General features: G+C 41.0%; 1 protein-coding gene across 1 annotated transcript in view; it reads right to left on the reverse strand.

Moving 5' to 3' along the window:
- Window positions 1–20,774, reverse strand: part of LOC135516355 (tetraspanin-5-like) — a 31,988-nt gene extending 11,214 nt beyond the window's left edge. Inside the window, exons 1-2 of the mRNA XM_064940613.1 lie at window positions 20,438–20,774; window positions 9,578–9,628 (exon numbers count right to left, since the gene is read on the reverse strand). Coding sequence (XP_064796685.1) covers window positions 9,578–9,628; window positions 20,438–20,518 — 132 coding nt within the window. The 5' untranslated portion in view covers window positions 20,519–20,774. The remainder of the gene's footprint in view (window positions 1–9,577; window positions 9,629–20,437) is intronic.
- Between the last annotated feature and the right edge of the window lie 3,997 nt (window positions 20,775–24,771).

Here is a 24,771-nt window from a genome sequence, read left to right on the forward strand (position 1 = left end):
AAGGGCGGTCCAGGGAAAATACTGATTATCTATTGTACTTATCAGATTATTTATTTGTGTAATATATACACTATGTGGACACCTGCTCGTCAAACATCTCATTACAAAATCATGGGCATTAATATGGAGTTTTTCCCCTTTTTGCTACTATAACAGCCTCTACTCTTCTGGGAAGGCTTTCCACTAGATGTTGGAACATTGCTACGGGGGACTTGCCTCCATTCAGCCACAAGAGCATTAGTGAGGTCGAGCACTGATGTTGGTTGATTAGGCCTGGCTTGCAGTTGGTATACCAATTCATCCCAAAGGTGCTTGATGGGGTTGAGATCAGGGCTCTGTACAGGCCAGTCAAGTTCTTCCACACCGATCTCGACAAACCATTTCTGTACAGACCTCGCTTTGTGCACAGGGGCATTGTCATGCTGAAACCGGAAACTTCCCCAAACTGTTGCCACAAAGTTGGAAGCACAGAATCGTCTAGAATGTCATTGTACGCTATAAGATTTCCCATCACTGGAACTAAGGGACCTTGCCCGAACCATGAAAAACAGCCCCTCACGATTATTCATTCATCCTCCACCAAACTTTACACTTGGCACTATGCATTTGGGCAGGTTGCCTTCTCCTGGCATCCACCAAACCCAAATTTGTCCGTTGGACTTCCAGTTGGTGAAGAGTGATTCATCACTCCAAAAAAAGCGTTTTCACTGCTCCAATGGTGGCGAGCTTTACACCACTCCAGCCGATGCTTAGCATTGCGCATGGTGGTCTTAGGCTTGGTCATGGAAACCCATTTCATGAAGCTCCCGACGAACAGGTCTAGTGCTGACATTGCCTCCAGAGGCAGTTTGGAACTTGGTGAGTGTTACGATTTTTACACGCTACGGAACTGAGGCACTCGGCGGTCCCATTCTGTGAGCTTGTGTGGCCTACCACTTCGTGGCTGAGCCGTTGTTGCTCTAGACATTTCCACTTCACAATAACAGAACTTACAGTTGACCGGGGTAGCTCTAGCATGGCAGAAATTCAACAAACTGACTTAATCCTATGACGGTGCCACTTTGAAAGTCACTGAGCTCTTCAGTACGGGCCATTCTACTGCCAATGTTTGTCTATGGAGATTTTATGGCTGTGTGCTCAATTTGATACACCTGTCAGCAACGGGTGTGGCTGAAATAGCCAAATCCACTCATTTGAAGGGGTGTCCACATGCTTTTGGCCATGTAGTGTATGAGACCTTACCCAGCTAGCCCATTTGGCTCCTTGGAAGTTGCGGGAACTAAGTTTTTGGTTTCCCATTGGATCCGGGAGCGAAACCATACGTTTCCTGAGCATTAAAACAGAACGTTTTTTTAACGTTCTGAAAACCGGAAGTAAAACTGTTCTGAGAAAATATATTTTTAGGTTGCAGGGAGGTTCTAAAAACGTTTTACTATGGTTCATTGCAAGTTTTCCTTGGAGTTTTTATTAACGTTCTGAGAACAGAAATGCTAAGTTATTTGAAGGTAATTAAGTAATGTTCTGAGATTTAACTGTTGTGAATGTTTTGAACGAAATATAAAGGTTATTTGGAGTTTTTTTAAATAACTTCCTTAAAGCTTTCACTGAACGTTTCAATAAGACTTCTAGCTTATGTTAATTGTTTTGAACTCCAAGCAGAGATAGGACACATGGACATTCATTAAATTAGGCATTAATCATGCATAGACATTTATTTTTTATGATGGCACGGATTCAGTGAGATTCAAACCTCTAATCTTATTTTTTCTATCCATAGAGTAAGTCCCCTTCGACACCAGGATCGAGCTAGCATGCCAGTTTATTTTACTCATACAAAGCTGTTAATTTTAGTTTATTCAAACAGACCCCATTTCAAAAGGAAACAAGCACTCATTAAGATCAGGTGTGGACAATTAGTGGCCACGGCCAACACACCTGAACACACTTAACAAGATAGCGGATTGAGAGTTTTATTGACGCTGAGAATGGAATGTACAGTGCCTTCAGAAAATATTCATACCCCTGGACTTAATCCACATTTTGTTGTGCTACAGCCTCAATTCAAAATGGATTAAATATTTTTTTTCTCACCCAGCTACACACAATACCCCAATATGACAAAGTCAAAACATGTTTTTAGAAATGTTAGAAAATGTACTGAAAATTAAATACATAAGTATTCACACCCGTGAGTCAATACATGTTAGAATCACCTTTGGCAGCGATTACAGCTGCGAGTCTTTCTGAGTAAGTCTCTAAGAGCTTTCCACACATGGATTGTACAATATTTGCACATTATTTTATGCACATATTATTTTAGAAAATTCAAGCTCTGTCAAGTTGATTTTTGAATATTGCTAGATAGCCATTTAAGTCAAAACTGTAACTCGGCCACTCAGGAACATTAAAGGTAGCTTTGGTAAGCAATTCAAGTGAATAAGGTGAATTTGTCTCCACAAGTCTATTGGAAAGCAGACTGAACCAGGTTTTCCTCTAGGATTTTGCCTGTGCTTAACTTAATTCCGTTTCTTTTTATCCTATAAAACCCCCTAGTCCTTGCCGATTTCAAGCAACATGCTTGAAAATGTGATGAGTGGTACTCAGTGATGTGTTGTGTCGGATTTGCCCCAAACATAACACTTTGTATTCAGGACATAAAGTTAATTTCTTTGCCACATTTTTGCAGTTTTACTTTAGTACCTTATTGCAAACAGGATGCATGTTTTGGAATATTTGTATTCTGTACAGGCTTCCTTCTTTTCACTCTGTCATTTAGGTTAGTATTGTAGAGTAACTACAATGTTGTTGATCCATCCTCAGTTTTCTCCTATCACAGCCATTCAACTCTGTAACTGTTTTAAAGTCACCATTGGCCTCATGGTGAAATCTATGAGCGGTTCCATTCCTATCAGGCAAGTGAGTTAGGAAGGACGCCTGTATCTTTGTAGTGACTGGGTGTATTGATACACCATCCAAAGTGTAATTAATAACTTCACCATGCTCAAAGAGATATTCTATGTCTGCTATCAATAGCTGCGAGGCAATAAAAAACCTCCCAGGTCTTTGTGGTTGAATCTGCATTTGAAATTCACTGCTCGACTGAGGGGCCATACAGATAATTGTATGTGTGTGCGGTACAGAGATAAGGTAGTCGTTGAAAAATCATGTTAAAAACTGTTATTGCACACAAAGCAACGTATTATGTGACTTGTTAAGCAGAGTTTTACTCCTGAACGTATTTAGGCTTGCCATAACAAAGAGGTTGACTACTTATTGACTCAAGACATTTCAGCCTTTCATTTTTTTAAATTAATTTGTAAAAATGTCTAAAAACATAATTCCACTTTGACATTATGGGGTATTGTCTGTAGGCCAGTAACACAGAATCTTAATTTAACCCTTTTAAATTCATGCTGTAACACAACAAAATGTGGAAAGAGTCCAAGGGGTGTGAATTCTTTCTGATGGTAGTGTATATGTGGGGAAGGTAGTGTATATGTGGGGAAGGTAGTGTATATGTGGGGGCGGCAGGTAGCCTAGTGTTTAGTGTTGGGCCAGTAACCGAAAGGTTGCACGATCAAATCCCCGAGCTGACAAGGTAAAAATCTGTTGTTCTGCCCCTGAACAAGGCAGTGTTCCTAGGCCGTCATTGTAAATAAGAATTTGTTCTTAACTTCTTCGATATAGGGGGCGCTCTTTTAATTTTTGGATAAAAAAACGTTCCCGTTTTAAACAAGATATTTTGTCACGAAAAGATGCTCGACTATGCATATAATTGACAGCTTCGGAAAGAAAACACTGACGTTTCCAAAACTGCAAAGATATTGTCTGTGAGTGCCCCAGAACTAATGCTACAGGCGAAACCAAGATGAAATTTCATACAGGAAATGCCCCAGATTTTGAATGCGCTGTGTTCCAATGTCTCCTTATATGGCTGTGAAAGCGCAAGGAATGAGCCTACACATTCTGTCGTTTCCCCAAGGTGTCTGCAGCATTGTGAGGTATTTGTAGGCATATCATTGGAAGATTGACCATAAGAGACTACATTTACCAGGTGTCCGCCTGGTGTCCTCCGTCGAAATTATTGCATAATCTCCAGCTGCATGCACGTTTCCATTTGGTTCAAAAGAGAAAGGCAACTGCCACAAATGATTTATCATCGAAAAGATATGTGAAAAACATCTTGAGGATTGATTCTAAACAACGTTTGCCATGTTTCTGTCTAAATTATGGAGTTAATTTGGAACATTTTTGGCGTTGTAATGACTGAATTTTCGGGGGTTTTTCTTAGCCAAACGTGATGAACAAAACGGAGCGATTTCTCCTACACAAATAATCTTTTTGGAAAAACTGAACATCTATCTAACTGAGAGTCTCCTCATTGAAAATGATTTTATTCGAATGCTTTTCTTGTTTTTGTGAAAATGTTGCCTGCTGAATGCTAGGCTTAATGCTATGCTAGCTATCAATACTCTTACACAAATGCTTGTGTAGCTATGGTTGAAAAGCATATTTTGAAAATCTGAGATGACAGTGTTGTTAACAAAAGGCTAAGCATGTGAGCCAATATATTTATTTCATTTCATTTGCGATTTTCAAAAATAGTTAACATTGCGTTATGCTAATGAGCTTGAGGCTATGATTACGCTCCCGGATACGGGATTGCTCGACGCTAGAGGTTAACTGATTTGCCTAGTTAAATCAAATAAAAGAGTCAAGCACGAGCTTGCGGGATCCAATTAGATATTTATTAAATATGTTTTTAAATAACATTCTTAGAACGTTGAATGTTGTTTCATAACGTTCTCTGAAAAATTTGAGAACATTACTTTACATGGAACCATGAGGAAACCTGTAGGAAACGTCATGCATTGTATTGAAATTCCCACAGAAGAACGTTGTTCATTAACATCCTCTGAACTACCAAACATTACATTAAATGTAACCATGTTTGAACTTTTAGGAAACGTTCTGTTAAAGTCATGTAATACCAAGAAAATAACTTTAAATTTCCTTAAATGTGCTGAGAATGTTCCAAAACCAAGGAACTACACTGCACCATTCCTAGAATGATGTGGGAAGGTTGTATGGAGAATATCCACATCACAACCACTATCTCACCAAACTCTAAGAGATACGGTTCTCAGAACGTTATGTGCTGGCTGGGTTTGTTCTTTTCTTACTGTATATTGTTCTTCTTATGGTATGATTTCTTTGTGTAATATACAGTACCAGTCCAAAGTTCGGACACACCTACCAATTCAAGGGTTTTTCTTTATTTTGTATTATTTTCTACATTGTAGAATAACAGTGAAACTATGAAATAACACATGGAATCATGTAGTAACCAAATTGTTAAACAAATCAAAATATATTTTAGATTTTAGATTCTTCAAAGTAGCCACCCTTTGCCTTGATGACAGCTTGGCATTCTCTCAACCAGCTTCAGGAGGAATGCTTTTCCAACAGTCTTGAAGGAGTTTACACATATGCTGAGCACTTGTCGGCTGCTTTTCCTTCATTCCGAAGTCCAACTCATCCCAAATCATCTCAATTGGGTTGAGGTCAGATGATTGTGGAGGCCAGGTCATCTGATGCAGCACTCCATCACTCTCCTTCTTGGTCAGATAGCCCTTACACAGCCTGGAAGTGTATTTGGGTCATTGTCCTGTTGAAAAACAAATGATAGTCCCACTAAGAACAAAGCAGATGGGATGGCGTATCACTGCAGAATGCTGTGGTAGCCATGCTGTTTAAGTGACACCAGAAAAGCACCCCGACACCAACACACCTCCTCCTCCATGCTTCATGGTGGGAACCACACATGTAGAGATCATCCACTCACTTACTGTGCGTCTCACAAAGACACGGCGGTTGGAACCAAAAATCTCATATTTGGAAATCTCAGATTTCCACCGGTCTAATGTCTATTGCTCGTGATTCTTGGCCCAAGCAAGTCTCTTCTTCTTATTGGTGTCCTTTAGTATTGGTTTCTTTGCAGCAATTCAACAATGAAGGCCTGATTATTTATGTTTAAATGCCTTCCTAACCATCTTAAATAAGAATGCTTGATTCAAGAAATTTAGAACCAGGAACAGATATAGCCCTTGGTTCTCCCCAGACCTGACTTCCCTTAACCAACACAAAAACATCCTATGGCGTTCTGCATTAGCATCGAACAGCCCCCGTGATATGCAGCTTTTCAGGGAAGCTAGAAACCATTATACACAGGCAGTTAGAAAAGCCAAGGCTAGAATAAGAACACCTCCTCCCAGCTGCCCACTGCACTGAAGATAGGAAACACTGTCACCACTGACAAATCCACTATAATTGAGAATTTCAATAAGCATTTTTCTACGGCTGGCCATGCTTTCCACCTGGCTACCCCTACCACGGTCAACAGCACTGCACCCCCCACAGCAACTTGCCCAAGGCTTCCCCATTTCTCCTTCTCCCAAATCCTGTCAGCTGATGTTCTGAAAGAGCTGCAAAATCTGGACCCCTACAAATCAGCCGGGCTAGACAATCTGGACCCTTTCTTTCTAAAATTATCTGCCGAAATTGTTGCCACCCCTATTACTAGCCTGTTCAACCTCTCGTGTCGTCTGAGATTCCCAAAGATTGGAAAGCAGCTGCAGTCATCCCCCTCTTCAAAGGGTGGGACACTCTTGACCCAAACTGCTACAGACCTATATCTATCCTACCCTGCCTTTCTAAGGTCTTTGAAAGTCAAGTCAACAAACAGATTACCGACCATTTAGAATCTCACCATACCCTCTCTGCTATGCAATCTGGTTTCAGAGCTGGTCATGGGTGCACTTCAGCCACGCTCAAGGTCCTAAACAATATCTTAACCGCCATCGATAAGAAACATTATTGTTCAGCCGTATTCATTGATCTGGCCAAGGCTTTCGACTCTGTCAATCACCACATCCTCATTGGCAGACTCGACAGCCTTGGTTTCTCAAATGATTGCCTCGCCTGGTTCCCCAACTACTTCTCTGATAGAGTTCAGTGTGTCAAATAGGAGAGTCTGCTGACCGGACCTCTGGCAGTCTCTATGGGGGTGCCACAGGGTTCAATTCTTGGACCGACTCTCTTATCTGTATACATCAATGATGTCGCTCTTGCTGCTGGTGAGTCTCTGATCCACCTCTACGAAGACGATACCATTCTGTATACTTCTGGCCCTTCTTTGGACACTGTGTTAACTGACCACCAGACGAGCTTCAATGCCATACAACTCTCCTTCCGTGGCCTCCAATTGCTCTTAAATACAAGTAAAACTAAATGCATGCTCTTCAAACGATCGCTACCTGCACCTGCCCGCCTGTCCAACATCACTACTCTGGACGGCTCTGACTTAGAATACGTGGACAACTACAAATACCTAGGTGTCTGGTTAGACTGTAAACTCTCCTTCCAGACTCACATCAAACATCTCCAATCCAAAGTTAGATCTAGAATCGGCTTCCTATTTCTCAACAAAGCATCCTTCACTCATGCTGCCAAACATACCCTTGTAAAACTGACCATCCTACCAATCCTCGACTTCGGCGATGTCATTTACAAAATAGCCTCCAATACCCTACTCAACAAATTGGATGCAGTCTATCACAGTGCCATCCGTTTTGTCACCAAAGCCCCATATACTACCCACCATTGCGACCTGTACGCTCTCGTTGGCTGGCCCTCGCTTCATACTCGTCGCCAAACCCACTGGCTCCATGTCATCTACAAGACCCTGCCAGGTAAAGTCCCCCCTTATCTCAGCTCGCTGGTCACCATAGCATCACCCAACTGTAGCACGCGCTCCAGCAGGTATATCTCTCTGGTCACCCCCAAAACCAATTCTTTCTTTGGCCGCCTCTCCTTCCAGTTCTCTGCTGCCAATGACTGGAACGAACTACAAAAATCTCTGAAACTGGAAACACTTATCTCCCTCACTAGCTTTAAGCACCAGCTGTCAGAGCAGCTCACAGATTACTGCACCTGTACATAGCCCACCTATAATTTAGCCCAAACAACTACCTCTTTCCCTACTGTATTTAATGTATTTATTTATTTTGCTCCTTTGCACCCCATTGTTGTTATTTCTACTTTGCACATTCTTCCACTGCAAATCTACCATTCCAGTGTTTTACTTGCTATATTCTATTTACTTTGCCACCATGGCCTTTTTTTGCCTTTAACCCCCTTATCTGACCTCATTTGCTCACATTGTATATAGACTTGTTTCTACTGTATTATTGACTGTATGTTTGTTTTACTCCATGTTTAACTCTGTGTCGTTATATGTGTCGAACTGCTTTGCTTTATCTTGGCCAGGTCGCAATTGTAAATGAGAACTTGTTCTCAACTTGCCTACCTGGTTAAATAAAGGTGAAATAAAAAATAAATATATACATTTAAAAATTCACACAGTCTCCTCTGAACAGTTGATGTTGAGATGTGTCTGTTACTTTGTGAAGCATTTATTTGAGCTGCAATCTGAGGTGCAGTTAACTCAAATGAACTTATCCTCTGCAGCAGAGGTAATTCTTGGTCTTCCTTTCCTGTGGCAGTCCTCATGAGAGCCAGTTTCATCATAGCGCTTGATGGTTTTTGCGACTGCACTTGAAGAAACTTTCAAAGTTCTTGAAATTTTGACTGAACTTCATGTCTTAAAGTAATGATGGACTGTCGTTACTCTTTTTGCTTATTTGAGCTGTTCTTGCCATAATATGTAAATAGTCTTTTACCAAATAGGGCCGTATACCACCCCTACCATTTCACAACACAACTGATTGGCTCAAACGCATTAAGGAAAGACATTCTGCAAATTAACTTTTAACAAGACACCTGTTAATTTAAATGCATTCCAGGTGACTACCTCATGAAGCTGGTTGAGAGAATGCCAAGAGTGTCATCAAGGCAGAGGGTGGCTACTGAGAAGAATCTCAAATATAAAATATATTTTGATTTGTTTAACACTTTTTTGCTTACTACATGATTCCATATGTGTTATTTCATAGTGTTGATGTCTTCACTATCATTCTACAATGTAGAAAATAGTAAAAATAAATAAAAACCCTGTAATGAGTAGGTGTGTCCAAACTTTTGACTGGTACAATACATGTATATCTCAATCTCTTCATTCAAAGACTCAATCATGGACACTCAGTGACAGTTGTGGCTGTTTTGCGTGATGCATTGTTGCCTATACCTTTCTTGCCCTTTGTGCTGTTGTCTCTACCCAATAATGTTTGTACTCTGTTTTGTGCTGGTACCATGTTGTGCTGCTTCATGTTGTTGTCATGTTGGTGTTGCTACCATGCTGCGTTGTTGTCTTAGGTCTCTCTTTATGTAGTGTTGTGTTGTCTCTTGTCGTGATGTGTGTTTTGTCCTATATTTTATTGTTATTTTTAATCCCAGCCCCCGCCCTCGCAGGAGGCCTTTTGGTAGGCAGTCATTGTAAATAAGAATTTGTTCTTAACTGACTTACCTAGTTAAATAAAGGTTAAATAAAATAAATAAAAGTATATTAGACATCATTGTATGCTCTTACAGGGTTCTTATGTTACCCAGTCTCACTCACCTTCTCATTCCAGGCCCATAGTCCAATGCCCAGGAAGGCCACACCGAGCAGCTGAAAGAGAACAGACAGACAATAAGTAACATTAATAATCACATAACAAACCTTAGGGAGATAACCAAAGGGTGAAACCTCCCCCTCAAGTTCACTTTTGTTGAAATTCCCGGAGGATGAATTATCTTTCAATTTCTCCTTCGATGCTTAAAGGTTACAGAAACACACATTACTTCACTTCCGAGTACTAAATGTTATGTATATATATATATATATATCCCATTTAGCAGACGCTTTTGTCCAAAGCGACTTACAAGTCGGCTGGGGCCACTACTTTTACATATGGGTGGTCCCAGCGGGAATCGAACCCACGACGCTTGGCGTTGCAAGCGCCATGCTCTACCGACTGAGCCACACAGGACATCTTCAATTGGGTAATCTAAACAAGAGTCAAGCATCAACAAGCAGGAATGTACAATCCTCCTGGGGAGTTTCTTCACCCTTAATAAGTAGCCTACAATGTCTGCAAAGAAAAGAAGTCATTGGTTTAATTTCTTGGCCGATTTTTAAAAAAACAACTTTTTAGTCATTTGGCAGACGCTCTTATCCAGAAGGATGTACAATTAGTGCATTCATCTTATTAAGATAGCTTGATGAGACAACAACACATCACAAGTACATCAAGTACATTTTCCCTGAAGAAAGTATTTATCATCAAAGTCCGTGGTAGTAGGAAAAGTGCCCTTTTTTGAAGCGGGGGGTGTGAGAGTTATTTAAGATAGTCTTCAGAGAGATATGGTTTCAGACGTTTCCGGAAGATGGCCAGTTCCCCTTGACGCCACACTGTCCTGACTTTAGGGGGAAGGTTGTTCCTCCATTGGGGTCCCAAGACAGAGAAGAGCTATGACTGGGCTGAGTGGCGGAATGGAATGCTCGGGCATTCCTGAGAGGAAGAGCAGCTCCGTTTTGTTGAGGTTGGTCATGAAGTGGTGAGCCGACATTCAAGCTGAGATGTCTGCCATAATCGACTGATTATGATTTTTCAGCGCCGATTATGGAGGGCCAAAAAAGCTGATATTGATTAAATCGGACGGTTTTTAAAAAATGTATTTGTAATAATGACAATTACAACAATACTGAATGAACACTTATTTTAACTTAATATAATACATCAATAAAATCAATTTAGCCTCAAGTAAATAATGAAACATGTTCAATTTGGTTTAAATAATGCAAAACCAAAGTGTTGGAGAAGAAAGTAAAAGTGCATTATGTGCTATGAAAGAAAGCTAACGTTTCAGTTCCTTGCTCAGAACATGAGAACATACAGTGCCTTGCGAAAGTATTCGGCCCCCTTGAACTTTGCGACCTTTTGCCACATTTCAGGCTTCAAACATAAAGATATAAAACTGTATTTTTTTGTGAAGAATCAACAACAAGTGGGACACAATCATGAAGTGGAACGACATTTATTGGATATTTCAAACTTTTTTAACAAATCAAAAACTGAAGAATTGGGCGTGCAAAATTATTCAGCCCCTTTACTTTCAGTGCAGCAAACTCTCTCCAGAAGTTCAGTGAGGATCTCTGAATGATCCAATGTTGACCTAAATGACTAATGATGATAAATACAATCCACCTGTGTGTAATCAAGTCTCCGTATAAATGCACCTGCACTGTGATAGTCTCAGAGGTCCGTTAAAAGCGCAGAGAGCATCATGAAGAACGAGGAACACACCAGGCAGGTCCAAGATACTGTTGTGAAGAAGTTTAAAACCGGATTTGGATACAAAAAGATTTCCCAAGCTTTAAACATCCCAAGGAGCACTGTGCAAGCGATAATATTGAAATGGAAGGAGTATCAGACCACTGCAAATCTACCAAGACCTGGCCGTCCCTCTAAACTTTCAGCCGTCCCTCTAAACTTTCAACTTTTACAAGGAGAAGACCGATCAGAGATGCAGCCAAGAGGCCCATGATCACTCTGGATGAACTGCAGAGATCTACAGCTGAGGTGGGAGACTCTGTCCATAGGACAACAATCAGTCGTATATTGCACAAATCTGGCCTTTATGGAAGAGTGGCAAGAAGAAAGCCATTTCTTAAAGATATCCATAAAAAGTGTTGTTTAAAGTTTGCCACAAGCCACCTGGGAGACACACCAAACATGTGGAAGAAGGTGCTCTGGGGTCAGATGAAACCAAAATTGAACTTTTTGGCAACAATGCAAAACGTTATGTTTGGCGTAAAAGCAACACAGCTCATCACCCTGAACACACCATACCCACTGTTAAACATGGTGGTGGCAGCATCATGGTTTGGGCCTGCTTTACTTCAGCAGGGACAGGGAAGATGGTTAAAATTGATGGGAAGATGGATGGAGCCAAATACAGGACCATTCTGGAAGAAAACCTGATGGAGTCTGCAAAAGACCTGAGACTGGGACGGAGATTTGTCTTCCAACAAGACAATGATCCAAAACATAAAGCAAAATCTACAATGGAATGGTTCAAAAATAAACATATCCAGGTGTTAGAATGGCCAAGTCAAAGTCCAGACCTGAATCCAATCGAGAATCTGTGGAAAGAACTGAGTGGTTAGAGTGTTGGACTAGTAACCTTGTCAGCTCTGGGGTTTGAACTTGCAACCTTCCGGTTACTAGTCCAACACTCTAACCACTAGGCTACCCTGCCGCCCCAAATAGGCACTTTAGTATTGCCAGTGTAACAGTATAGCTTCCGTCCCTCTCCTCGCTCCTCCCTGGGCTCGAACCAGCAACACAACAACAATTAGCGCGCGCTAACTAGCTAGCAATTTCACTTCGATTACACGAGCCTCATCTCGGGAGTTGATAAGCTTGAAGTCATAAACAGCGCAATGCATTGAAAATAAGAATGTGTTCTTACCTGACTTGCCTAGTTAAATAAAGGTATAAAAAAATATATTAAAAAATCCGCAAATCGGCGTCCAAAAATACCGATTTCCGATTGTTATGAAAACTTGAAATTCCGATTAATCGGTCGACCTCTAATCCGCATAGCAATTATTGGAGAGAACATGTGAGGATATGACAGGGACAAGTGATTTTGTGCAAAGAGAAAAGAGGATTAAAATGTTGAAGCCCTTTAAATTCCAGGTTTGTCAGAACTAAAAGTAGGCTTGGTGGTAACATCTAAAACCACTGTCTCAGGGTAAGTTGAGGGGGGGGGGATGTCTGAAGTGTCTGCCTGTCTATCTGCCTGTCTGTCTGCCTGTCTGTCTGTCTGCCTGTCTATTTGCCTGCCTATCTGCTTGCCTGTCTGTCTGCCTGTTTATCTTCCTTCCTTCCTGTTTATCTTCCCAGGGTAAGTTGAGGGGGGGGGGGGGTGTCTGAAGTGTCTGCCTGTCTATCTAACTGCCTGTCTGACCGTCTGTCTATTCTGCCTGTCTGTCTGAGAGGATGCTGTGGGGTGGGGGCCGGGCATTTGGAAGCAGACTGAATGCCGGGGCCAATTCAAACAACAACAACAACAAGTGAACGGGACAGGCCCAAGCGCTCCACCCTTCCAGCTTGTCTTGATCAGGCCATGTCAGCCAGCTATGTTTAACTCTGCTTGTCCTATAATGTCACTGAATGATAAGAACAAACTGCTGCATCTACAAGCCAGCAACAGAGGACCTTGGCAGAGTGGCCGTTGAACCAAGAGCCACTTCATGTGGTTGTAATACAGAGCTGTTGGTTAAGGGTTGGTCTGAGATCAGAGGCTAGGGGGGAGTGCAAAGACGGTGCCACAACAAAAAGAGATGTGTGGCTACATGAGCGGAGCTGTAAAGAAGAGCAGCACACCTCTAACTTTCAATCAGCCTTTGTTTAATGATCAACGATGCAAGTTCATTGACACTCTGGAAAAGAATAACTGCAAGGTCATTCCATGTAAAAGGAAGGCCCAATATTGATGGCCATAGTGATAATCATATTTACTGTCTGTCAGTGGCAGGGCCTCACTAGGCAAACACTTTCCACGTCATTTCAACAACAAAATGTCTATGTGATGACATTGAATCAACGTGGAAAACAAATAATATTTTTTTTAAGTCATCAATGTCAGGGAATTGTCTTTTTTTCACAACTTTTAACCTAAATCCAATGACATTGTGAATTCTTTTGTTGATTTCATGTTGAATTCACATTGAGTTGACAACTCAACCAAATGTAAATCAAAACTAGACGTTGAACTGACATCTGTGACCAGTGAGGCAGAATGAGCAGTCCTGTTTGTCCTGATGGTCGGAACACCCCAAGGGCTTGGATCAATAGGCTGTACTAACACGAAAAACAGCTAAGCCTCATCAGCTGGGGGTTTCACACTGTCAATAAACACATACACGGCACACACACACACATTCAGACATGCAAACATTCACGCAAATCACAAATGGAGTGATACACAGAAATGTGGTAGCTTGATGTTCTCATACAAACACAGAAACCCCAGCTGTAACTCAAACATATGTCCCAGTTAAAGCAACCTCTTCCAGCTGTTACCGACTACAGGTAGGCCCTAATATTTGTGTTTGTAAACTGAGGGGTTTTGGCAAATGTAACTAATTACAATAAGGGTGGTTTTGGGTAGACTGGTCCCAGATCAGTTTGTGCTCTTGCCAACTCCATTGCTGTCATTGTCCAGCCAAACATGCTTGCACAAACAGACTGTTACTAAGGCTGGGTTTTGGAGGACAATTACATCAATGTCCGTCATTTAAATTTAAATTATGTGGAAACAACTTTGATTCAACAAGTTTTTGCCTAGTGGGCCCCTGCCACTGACGGAGAGTAAATATGACCATCACCTTGGCCAACAATATTGGCCTTCCTTTTACATGTAATGACCTTGCAGTTATTCTTCTCCAAAGAGCAATGAACTTGCATCGTTGATTATCGAACTAAGGATGATCGAAAGTTAGAGGTGTGCTGCTCCTCTTTACAGAATAAGCCATCACACCACCACAATCAGTATTATCATTACTGTGTAATTACAGTCCTAGTTTTGATTTCATGACAGAGACAATGGAGTTAAAAGTGAGAATAGAAAGTAAGCTGTATTTTCATATATTTACAATTGAGTCATTTAGCAGAAAGTCTTATCCAGAGCAACTTACAGGAGCAATTAGGGTTAAGTGCCTTGGTCAAGGGCACATCGGCAGATTTTTCACTTAGTCGGCTTACGGATTCAAACTAGTGACCTTTCGGTTACTAGCCCAACGTTCTTAACCATTAGGCTACCTGCCACCCTATACATGATGACGGACTTAATAATGGTGTTAAATCTCAGGTTGTTCAATGCTGTATCAGAGCCACCTTATCAACACTGTGGATCACATAGTCTAGATATGGTTCGTTTACTGTATGTTCTGAAGCCCCATACGCGGCTCTAGGGAAAAGAGAAAGTGGATCTGGTCCACTGGGTACCATTTTGAAGGTAACCTGGTTGAGGGAAGAGAGAGCCATGATAATTGAAGACACCCTAAATAAGGATAAGGTATATTTCATATCTGCATCATTGAAAGATGGATTAAAGGTTACTTTGACTAGTACACATAAATACTTGTTATTTGTTTGTAAAAACATGTGTGAATTATAACCCTCTTTATAATTAATTCTCCCTTCGGCCATTGAAAACAAGACAAGTGCAACGTTGGCACAGGAAAATGCATACTGTCACTTTAATTAACTGGGCTGCTGGGGAGCACAGAGCTTAGCACTAAGCATTGAGCTATGGGAGAGACATTGGGAAAAGAAGTCCGCCAATACGCATGTGTGTCAAATCAATACATAGAGAGAGACGTCCCAAAAGGCACCATATAAGGCACCCTATTCCCTATCCACTGACATTCAGTTCATTACAACTCCATGAGAACATTCTGTAATGTTGATAGAATGTAGTGTAGATACAACTTTTATATAATGCAAATACTGACTTCCAATACCAGAAAGAACAAAATTATTTGGGTTATAAATGATCATGTTAAAAAGTGGTTGAGTGCATTCAGTGAGTTACAACCTTTACATTTTAGCCATTTAGCAAACGCTCTTATCCTGAGCGACTTACAGGAGCTTTGCTCAAGGGCACAGACAGATGTTTCACCTAGTCGACTCAGGGACTCGAACCAGCGACCTTTCGGTTACTGGCCCAAAGCTCTTAAAATCACTATGCTACCTGCCGTCAAAAGTCGCGCTCAACTATGTGGTAGCACAATATATGGAAATACTGAATGTACGAATTACATTGGGCATCATGTGAATGTGTGGCTACACAAGGAGAACGTTTTTGAGAAGGTGTTGGATCAGATAGCCTAAAACTTTCTGTCATGGCATATGCTGACACTGCACTTATACTCTAATTGAAAAGCAATCAATTATTGACACAACCTCTCTTCAGCTCACTAGCTCCATTAGTTAAATCTGATATCATATGCACCTACACTACCGTTCAAAAGTTTGGGGTCACTTAGAAATGTCCTTGTTTTTGAAAGAAAAGCACATAATTTTGTCCATCAAAATAACGTTGAATTTATAAGAAATACAGTGTAGACATTGTTAATGTTGTCAATAGTACCCGCAAAACACGAATCTCAACGTCAACAGTGAAGAGGTGACTCCGGGATACAATAGTCATTTACAACAATAACAATGTCTACACTGTATTTCTGATCAATTTGATGTTATTTTAATGGACAAAAAATTGCTTTTCTTTCTAAAACAAGAACATTTCTAAGTGACCCCAAACTTTTGAACAGTAGTGTATGTATTACACAATGCATGGTACCCTGGGGCAACAGGTAGCCTGGTGGTTAGAGTGTTGGGCCAGTAACTGAAAGATTGCTGGATCGAATCCCTGAGCTGACAAGGTAAAAATGTGTCGTTCTGCCCCTGAGCAAGGCAGTTAACCCACTGTTCCCAGGGCACTGAAGACAAGGATGTCAATTACGGCAGACCCACGCACCACTCTGATTCAGAGGGGTTTGGTTAAATGCGGAAGACGCATTCAGTACCCTTCCAAAGACATTTAAGTTGTAGTTTATCAGCTTTACGAAAAATATCAAAAGCACATATTTTATAGGTCTAAGTATGCCAGCAACATGGCTACATTGCAGGTGCGCTAACATGAAAGGTTAAACAGGCACTTGCTGCCCCATTACTGAAGACCTCACTAATGGCCAAATCAGTACAACACTGGCTCTCACGGTCATGGACATGGCAAACGGCACTGAAAGCAGACAATGGCGAATGGGAAAGAATTTAGGAGGGTGGACAGAGGGAGGGGTGGAGGGGTTGAGGGAAACAAAGGCGATGGAGGGCGTTGAATGGGATTACATTAGCATTGAATTGACCAGGAAACCGGCCTGTCGGTATCAATTCAGCCAAACTCCTGTGAGCCAGAATGAGACCCAAGAGAGTCACATGACCTCGACGTGACATCATCTGAACGGGACAAGCGGAGAAAATCTCTCGTCTCCTATTCCCAGTCCAAAACCATACAGGGCCATCCTTCAGGGAAAGACGTTGAAGAGCCAAATTAGATTATCCGGCCCATACGGTTATTATATTTCAACATTGTTATTGTCTTTGTCCCTCTGGAGATGAGAAATTACTATTAAGCTCAGGCTTGTGCATTTCTCTAAGAGAGAAGTTGAAACAAAATGAGAATAAGAAAACATGTTCCACCAACAATAGAATCTGAGAGGTTTATTTAGTACATTTTTCCACCTACTGGGTATTCTATAATGAGCCCTTCCTATGTCTGAGATGAAGTCCCTGAAATAATGGTTGGAGCTTTAGAAGCTACCCTCCCTTTTCAGTGTGTACTCGTAGTCCAGCAATCAATGGTAGGCTATAGTTTCGCAGTAGATTTGAGACAATTCACTAATTGGCCTAGTCACAATTAGATTATTGTTCACCTAACACTAACACACCTAAACTGTATTGGAATCAGTGGCGATTTTAGCATGTAAATCTTGGTTGGTCAAACAAACAAAAAAATAATTAGGATGCATGCCAGCAAAGCCATTACACAACACGAATCAATAAATTACTATAACACTATAACAGTGACAAATGGTGCCAACAAACTGTTAGGGCCATAAAGCTGTCCCAACATCAGTCCCAACACCTTAACATCGCTACACCTGGCTATCAGCAGAGCCTTGTCTGGCAGTGAAACAGTTCATTCAGCCTCATTTACTGCCTTTAAAAAAAAAAGCTGATGTGGCTGACTTGCTTAATCAAACGTAGTTTTTACTGACAATTTACAGTGCTGCTTGAAAGTATGTGAGACCAACAGGACTGGTAATTATTTTGCTATAGAATATTCAAATAAACATAAAATCCTTTAATGACAGAAACAAAAAATATATTTTCATTGTTTATTTAACAAAAGTGGTTTATTTAACAGAAACTCAGATTTGATGTTTGCAAAAATATGTGAACCCCTTCAGTCAATAGCTTGTGACACCTCCATTAGCAACGATAACTTGGAGTAAACGTCTCCTATAGCCAGTATACAGTCTCTGACATCTGTTTTAAGGGATTTTTGCCCAATCCTCCTTACAGAACTCAGCCAATTGTGTGAAGTTTGAGGGGTGTCTGGCATGAACAGCCCGCTTCAGTTCCTGCCACAACATCTAGACTGGATTTAAGTCAGGACTTTGACTTGGCCAACCGAAAACACAAATCGTCCTTCTCCTGAGCCATTCTTTGGTAGATTTGCTTCAATACTTTGGGTCATTGTCTTGTTGGAAGATCAATTTTCGGCCCAGCTTTAGCTCCTTTACTGATGGCCTGGCATTCTGTTAAATAATCTCCTGGTATACCTCAGAATTCATGGTTCCCTTTAACTATGTGGAGTCATCCAAGTCCAGAGGAGGAAAAGCAGATCCAGATATTGACATTCACACCACCATGCTTTACTGTTGGGATAAGGTGGTCTCTGGCAAAGTTAAGAAGGGCAGTTTGGTTATTTTTGACAGCAGAGGCTTCCTCCTAGCAACCCTCTCATTAATGGCATTTCGATTCAGTGTTCTTATTGTTGAAGCACACACAGTTACCTGAGATGCAGCAAGGGAGGTCTGCAAATCTCTAGATGTTATGTTTGGGTTGGCTTTTACCTGGTTTACTATTGTTCTTGTGGCTCTTGGGGATATTTTGGAAGGGCGTCCACTTCTAGGATGAGTTGCTGTCATGTTAAATGCTCTCCATTTGTAAATGATTTGCCTCACAGTGGACTGATGGAGCTCAAATATTTTTGGGATGATTGTATAGCCTTCCCCAGACTGATGTGCTGCCCTCGTCCTGATGTCCTCTGAGATCTCCTTTCCTCTCAGCATGGTGTGCTTTGTATTCACCTGGATGGGTAACACCAAACTGACCAAGTTTCTTATCTCTATTTATCAGAGTCCCACCCAAACTCTTTCCTAACAATCTCTCCTTTGATTGGTTCATTTTGTACCCAATTATTTACCCACCTGATTCTACTTACCTACTTGATTTAACCAATGCAATTTGGGGTTCACTTATTTTTGCACCTGCACTAATTCCTTTTTAATTATGTTTTCCTACGACGCGCATGATTTCCTCGACACCAGTGGAGGCTCCTCAGAGGAGGAAGGGGAGGACCATCCTCCTCAGTAAACTTTTTTAAATTTTTTATTATGTTTAAAAAGTTATAATTTTCAGATAAAACTATTCTAAATATATTCACATTTCACCAAATAATTGATTAAAACACGCTGTTTTGTAATGAAGGCCTACAGTAGCCTCAACAGCACTCTGTAGGGTAGTACCAGGGTGTAGCTAGAGGACATCTAGCTTCCATCCTACTCTTGGTACATTGACTTCAACACAAATCCTAGGAGGCTCTTGGTTCTCACCCCCTTCCATAGACTTACACAGTAATTATGACAACTTCCGGAGGACGTCCTCCAACCTATCAGAGGTCTTGCAACATGAACGGACATGTTGTCCACCCCAATCAAAGGATCAGCAAATTAATCTAGTACTGAAAGCATAAGCTACAGCGAGCTAGCACTGCATAAAATGTGGCTGAAACACCTGCATTTTGGAGCTGCCTTACTCAAGAAAGCAAAGAAGAGAAGATCCATATTTGTATGGAAGCTTTATTAACTCGTTTTGCTGTACATTGTTTGCAAACGGATGTGTGACGTATTAATGCCAAAATAACATGCAAAACAGGCAACAACAAAATGTGGGGCTCTGCACCTGCCATGAATGACAGGTCGCCACTGCTCGGGAAGAACATTCAAATCAGGCCTAGTGTACTTTCTTACGCAGTGGGAATTGAATGCGACATAATGTTGTCTGATGATGATATATTGCATATTCATGTTTATTCATACATTTGCATGTGAGGACAATAAGCTTCTCACGTGTCACGTACGTGAGTTCGTCACGACAAACAAGGACAGAAAGCGGATTACCGGGGACACTAGAGTGTAGGCGACTTTAAATTAAAAAATGCTCTGGGTAGCAGCCTACAGTATGTGAAGGCTATTGTGTATGTCAACAAATCTAAATAAGCAAGATTAAAAAGCGCTTGTAATGCATATCAACACAAACAAAAAGGTTTTGCTGCTATTCACATATCAAACGATCACATTTTGAATGTTTATCATCGGCTATTATAGCCTATTATTATAGACCTAGCTATATTGTGAGGGATTGGTCGTAAAATAAGCATGAACAAATGACAAATTAACATTTCATTTATGAAGCCATTTTCTCTAGATGGGCCTACTGTTTAATTTAACAACAGATTGAAGATTTCCCAATGAAAAACAATGAGACAAATATAGCAAAAATAAGAAAACACTTACCCAAAATATTATGTTAAATCCAAAAATAAAATATTTGATGCAGCAACTGACTTCATGGCCTTTAAATTGTTTTCCTGACATGCTTGAATTTCATCAACATACAGTACGCTTCAAGTCAACGGGATCATGGGCTCGCAAGTGGCAGGTTCAGCGATCCAGTTCTTGCAACTTGCTGCCTGCTCGATTCATCCAAATAAAATAAACATATTGTTGCCTATCCCTTGATACGGATGCCACAATGGCAAGAGTAGAACAATGCACAATCCAACACAGGAAAGAGCAACAAACGCCAACCTACTAGGCTTTGTATTTAGAACTAACTGACTAGTATTCTGCCCGCAGCACAAACGAGGTCACGTTCGTATGATAATGAGGAAACCTTCAAAATAAAAGCCCGCATTTCAAAGCATTGCAATGACAATAACTCCTTCAAATGATGTATAAAGGATACTCAAGAAAAGGCTATGCGTTCTATGGAAAATAATGAACTATGTAGAATGTGTGTTCGAACGCGCAAGCAGACTGGAATTTACCTTCGACAAAGTTGCATTATTTTCCAGATAATGCATAGAGCCGCTCGTTGATTATCTCGTTAATACCATGTCTATACATTTGCCACTAGAAATGTGTTCAACAACCATTGAAGTAGCTAGCAAACTTAGGCTACAGTAGTTGCCATGGTAACCAAGCAAACATATTTAGCTAGTTTGGCTAACAAATACATCAGAATATGAAAATCGAATTCAACAATAGCAATACTGTTTTCAATTCGACTTTTTCTTTCAGAATTAGCTCAAACAAAACTTTTAAAAAACTATAGACATTGAATTCTACCATGCAAATATACAGTGCTTTATTGTAATCGCTCCTCGTTCACCCCAGCTGCCAAACTAACCCTGATTCAGATGACCAGCCTACCCGTGCTCGATGTATAGATCGGCAGGTAAGGGTGCTCTCGAGTGGCTAGATGTTCTTTACAATTCGGCCATCAGATTTGCCACCAATGCTCCTTATAGGACACATCACTACACTCTATACTGGTCATCTCTGTATACCCGTCGCAAAACCCACTGGTTGATGCTTAGTTATACAATTATTTTAGACCTCACTGCAGCCCTCATCCTCCACATACAACACCCGTTCTGCCAGTCACATTCTGTTAAAGGTCCCCAAAGCACACACTTCCCTGGGTCGCTCCACTTTTCAGTTCGGGCAGCTAGCGACTGGAACAAGCTGCAACTACAAACTGGACAGTTTTATCTCAATCTCTTCATTCACAGACTCAACCATGTACAGTCTTACTGACAGTTGTGGCTGCTTTGCGTTATGTATTGTTGTCTCTACACTCAAGCCCTTTGTGCTGGTGTCTGTGCCGAATAATGTTTGTACCCTGTTTTGTGCTGTGTTGCTACCATGCTGTGCTGTCGTCTAGGTCTCTCTTTATGTAGTGTTGTCTCGCTTGCCGGGATGTGTGTTTTCTCCTCTGTCTTTAATTTATTTGGAATCCCTGCCCTCGTCCCCGCAGGAGGCCTTTTGGTAGGCCGTCACTGTAAATAAGAATGTGTTCTTAACTGAATTGTCTAGTTAAATTTAAAAAAATATGGAAGTAATGCATGTCTAGAATGCCCCCTATGGATACAACTTCCTCCGCACTCGCGCATTATTATAATTAATATGTATGCCATTAGAAATCCCTGCATTAGCATGCTATTGTTAGCCAAATATCCTGAAAAAAAATACACCAGATGTTACTGGTCTGCTAATGTGCCTAGACATTGTAGGCTAAACTACAATGAACCAACCCACAACTGATCCAAATGGTTGCCCAATCAGGCAGGCTATGTGCCGTTTATGCATTCAAAACGCCAGGCTTTTGAGCGGTTATTCAAATGGTATAGGCCATAGGCTATTCAATGCAGTTTACACCCTAGACTAGAGTTTTATACGCACTTAAAAACAATAACGTTCTTCATTACATTGTGTTGTTGTAGCCAAGACAGGATGCATTTCTCGTCCTTCACATTTTTTAACAATATGGTCGATTTTCGAGCTGGTACCCAGGGTCTGGGAGGGAGCAGTGCACTCAGCGCAGTTTCGGGGGTGCACATAGGAAACCTAGCCTACACTATGATTTCATTATCTGATCCACTTTTTTCCCCTCGCCGTAAATTGACTTCAATGCAGCATTAAGCCTAACATTGAGCTTATGAATTATGGGCTAATATGCATACGCTTCTAATTTAGGCTATAGGCTATACCTGCCTGTCTGTCTTTGTTCTGTTATGCAATTAGTCACCTGCCTCTCCGCAAATCTTGTGAAGTCCCTGGAAAAGCCAAACTACAAAAGCTTGTTGGACACTTATTTCGATTGATTGCCTTAGCATACTAATAGCCCATTGGACGAGATGCACTCTCGCTTGTTGAACGTGAAATAGGCTACACTACAGTATTAGGAACGGGCTGTGATTTGGAAAGGAGTTATTTCATAATGAAACAAAATAGGACGTTTAAGAGGTTACTCAAATTAGCCTACATCCCCGCAGTTTATGGCCTATTATTGGCCGATGGACAATAATTGTGTACTCACTTGATAAAAATAATAATAAATTCCTCATTGTACTTTGTTGTTGTAGCCCAAGGATAAAAATGATCGTCTAAAAACATAGGCCTAATCAATTGTGGCGTTTTGCGTGCTCTGGGACCATAGATTGCAGCCTGCTGGAATGCACTACAGACCTGGCATTTCATAATCTGTTAATCTTTTTTTGCACTTTGACAGGAAAATATTTAGCCTAAAGCCATAAATAGCTAGATATTAGGCCATTCATTAGCAAAATTGTAGATAATGAATGTTCTAATACCTAGCATCTTACTTCACCTCACTAGCCTCTCCTCCAGCTGTTCCGTGAACAACAACACGCTATAGCAGGGATGGGTAACCTTCAACTTCATGTTGGTTGATTTAACCGATCTGGAAGACCAGGTGTTTTGTATTTTGGCAATCATTGAACTGATCAATTTGCTCAGGTGTGGTGCCTAATTGGGGGAAACCCTGGGTTGCCTTACCCCTGGGCTATAGGCTATTCAAGCCTCTCTGGGGAAAGGAGCAGGCTTGCTCTTGCTGAATGTAGAACAGGCCCACAGCATAGAACATGCATGTCAGGGAATGTCGAGGAGACAAAGTGCATTGGTGTGATCACTTTTGGCAGGTTATGATAACATTGCGGCACTGATGCATTGCAAATAGTTGCAGAGGATGGACAGAGATGAGCACAGTGAAAAAGAAGACACAAAGTAATTGACAACCATTAGAAAAATGGAAATCACTTGCAAACCACTTGTGCAAGGAGACAATGATATGCTATAATATGTGTGCAAGCGAAACAGTGTTTGTTGTTGAATTGTTACATTTAAATACAAGTTACTTTATTATTTTCATTAGACCTATGTAACCGATGTGAAATGGCTAGCTAGTTAGCGGGGTGCGCGCTTATAGCGTTTCAATCGGTGACATCACTCGCTCTGAGATCTTGAAGTAGTTGATCCCCTTGCTCTGCAAGGACCTCAGCTTTTGTGGAGCGATGGCTAACGATGCTTCGAGGGTGGCTGTTATCTGTGAGTGCAGAGGATCCCTGGTTCGAGCCCAGGTTGGGGTGAGGAGAGGAACGGAAGCAATACTGTTACACCTACATGTGACTTAAATTTGCAGTTGTCCTTTTGACAATGAACACATGCTGATAGCACTGAATGATCTGAACCAGTATCTGTGCGTGAGACACCTCATGAATAGTCTTGTTACAACTTTTCTAATAGGCAGCGTGCAGTAGGATGCGTTGATTGACAGGTGTAGAGCTGCAGAACTATAAACTGTTAGTGTCCTCTAGTGTGGCTGCTCACCAACGTTTTATAGTTATTGGCTTGGTGGATGGCCATTAACTGACAACATAACTAACATTATTATCACAACAGAAATAGTCTACTAGTGTGTAGCTAATGTTAGCGAACCTGAATTAAATAAATATAAAATTACACATACACTTGTGAACTTGACTTTTATACTCTATAAATTGACTCCTTCAAATAATGTACTCTGGCAAGTTTGCCACAGGCGCGCTGCAGTAGGGAAGTAAAGCAGAAGTCGATTGTTTGGCAATACCCATAGCAACATTCGAAAATTAGGTGGATAACAGTGTTGAATTTTAATCAATGGCCACTTTTATTGTGCCAACAAGAAAATGCAATAAGTCATTTCTGAAAACAAATCAAAGATGGTTTTAAAAGCATTTTTTATGACCAATAATGAAAAAATACAATGTTGACACTGGTATGGGTAG

Source organism: Oncorhynchus masou, chromosome 27 (assembly GCF_036934945.1).
Source record: "Oncorhynchus masou masou isolate Uvic2021 chromosome 27, UVic_Omas_1.1, whole genome shotgun sequence".
In the NCBI taxonomy this organism is placed as follows: Eukaryota; Metazoa; Chordata; class Actinopteri; order Salmoniformes; family Salmonidae; genus Oncorhynchus; species Oncorhynchus masou.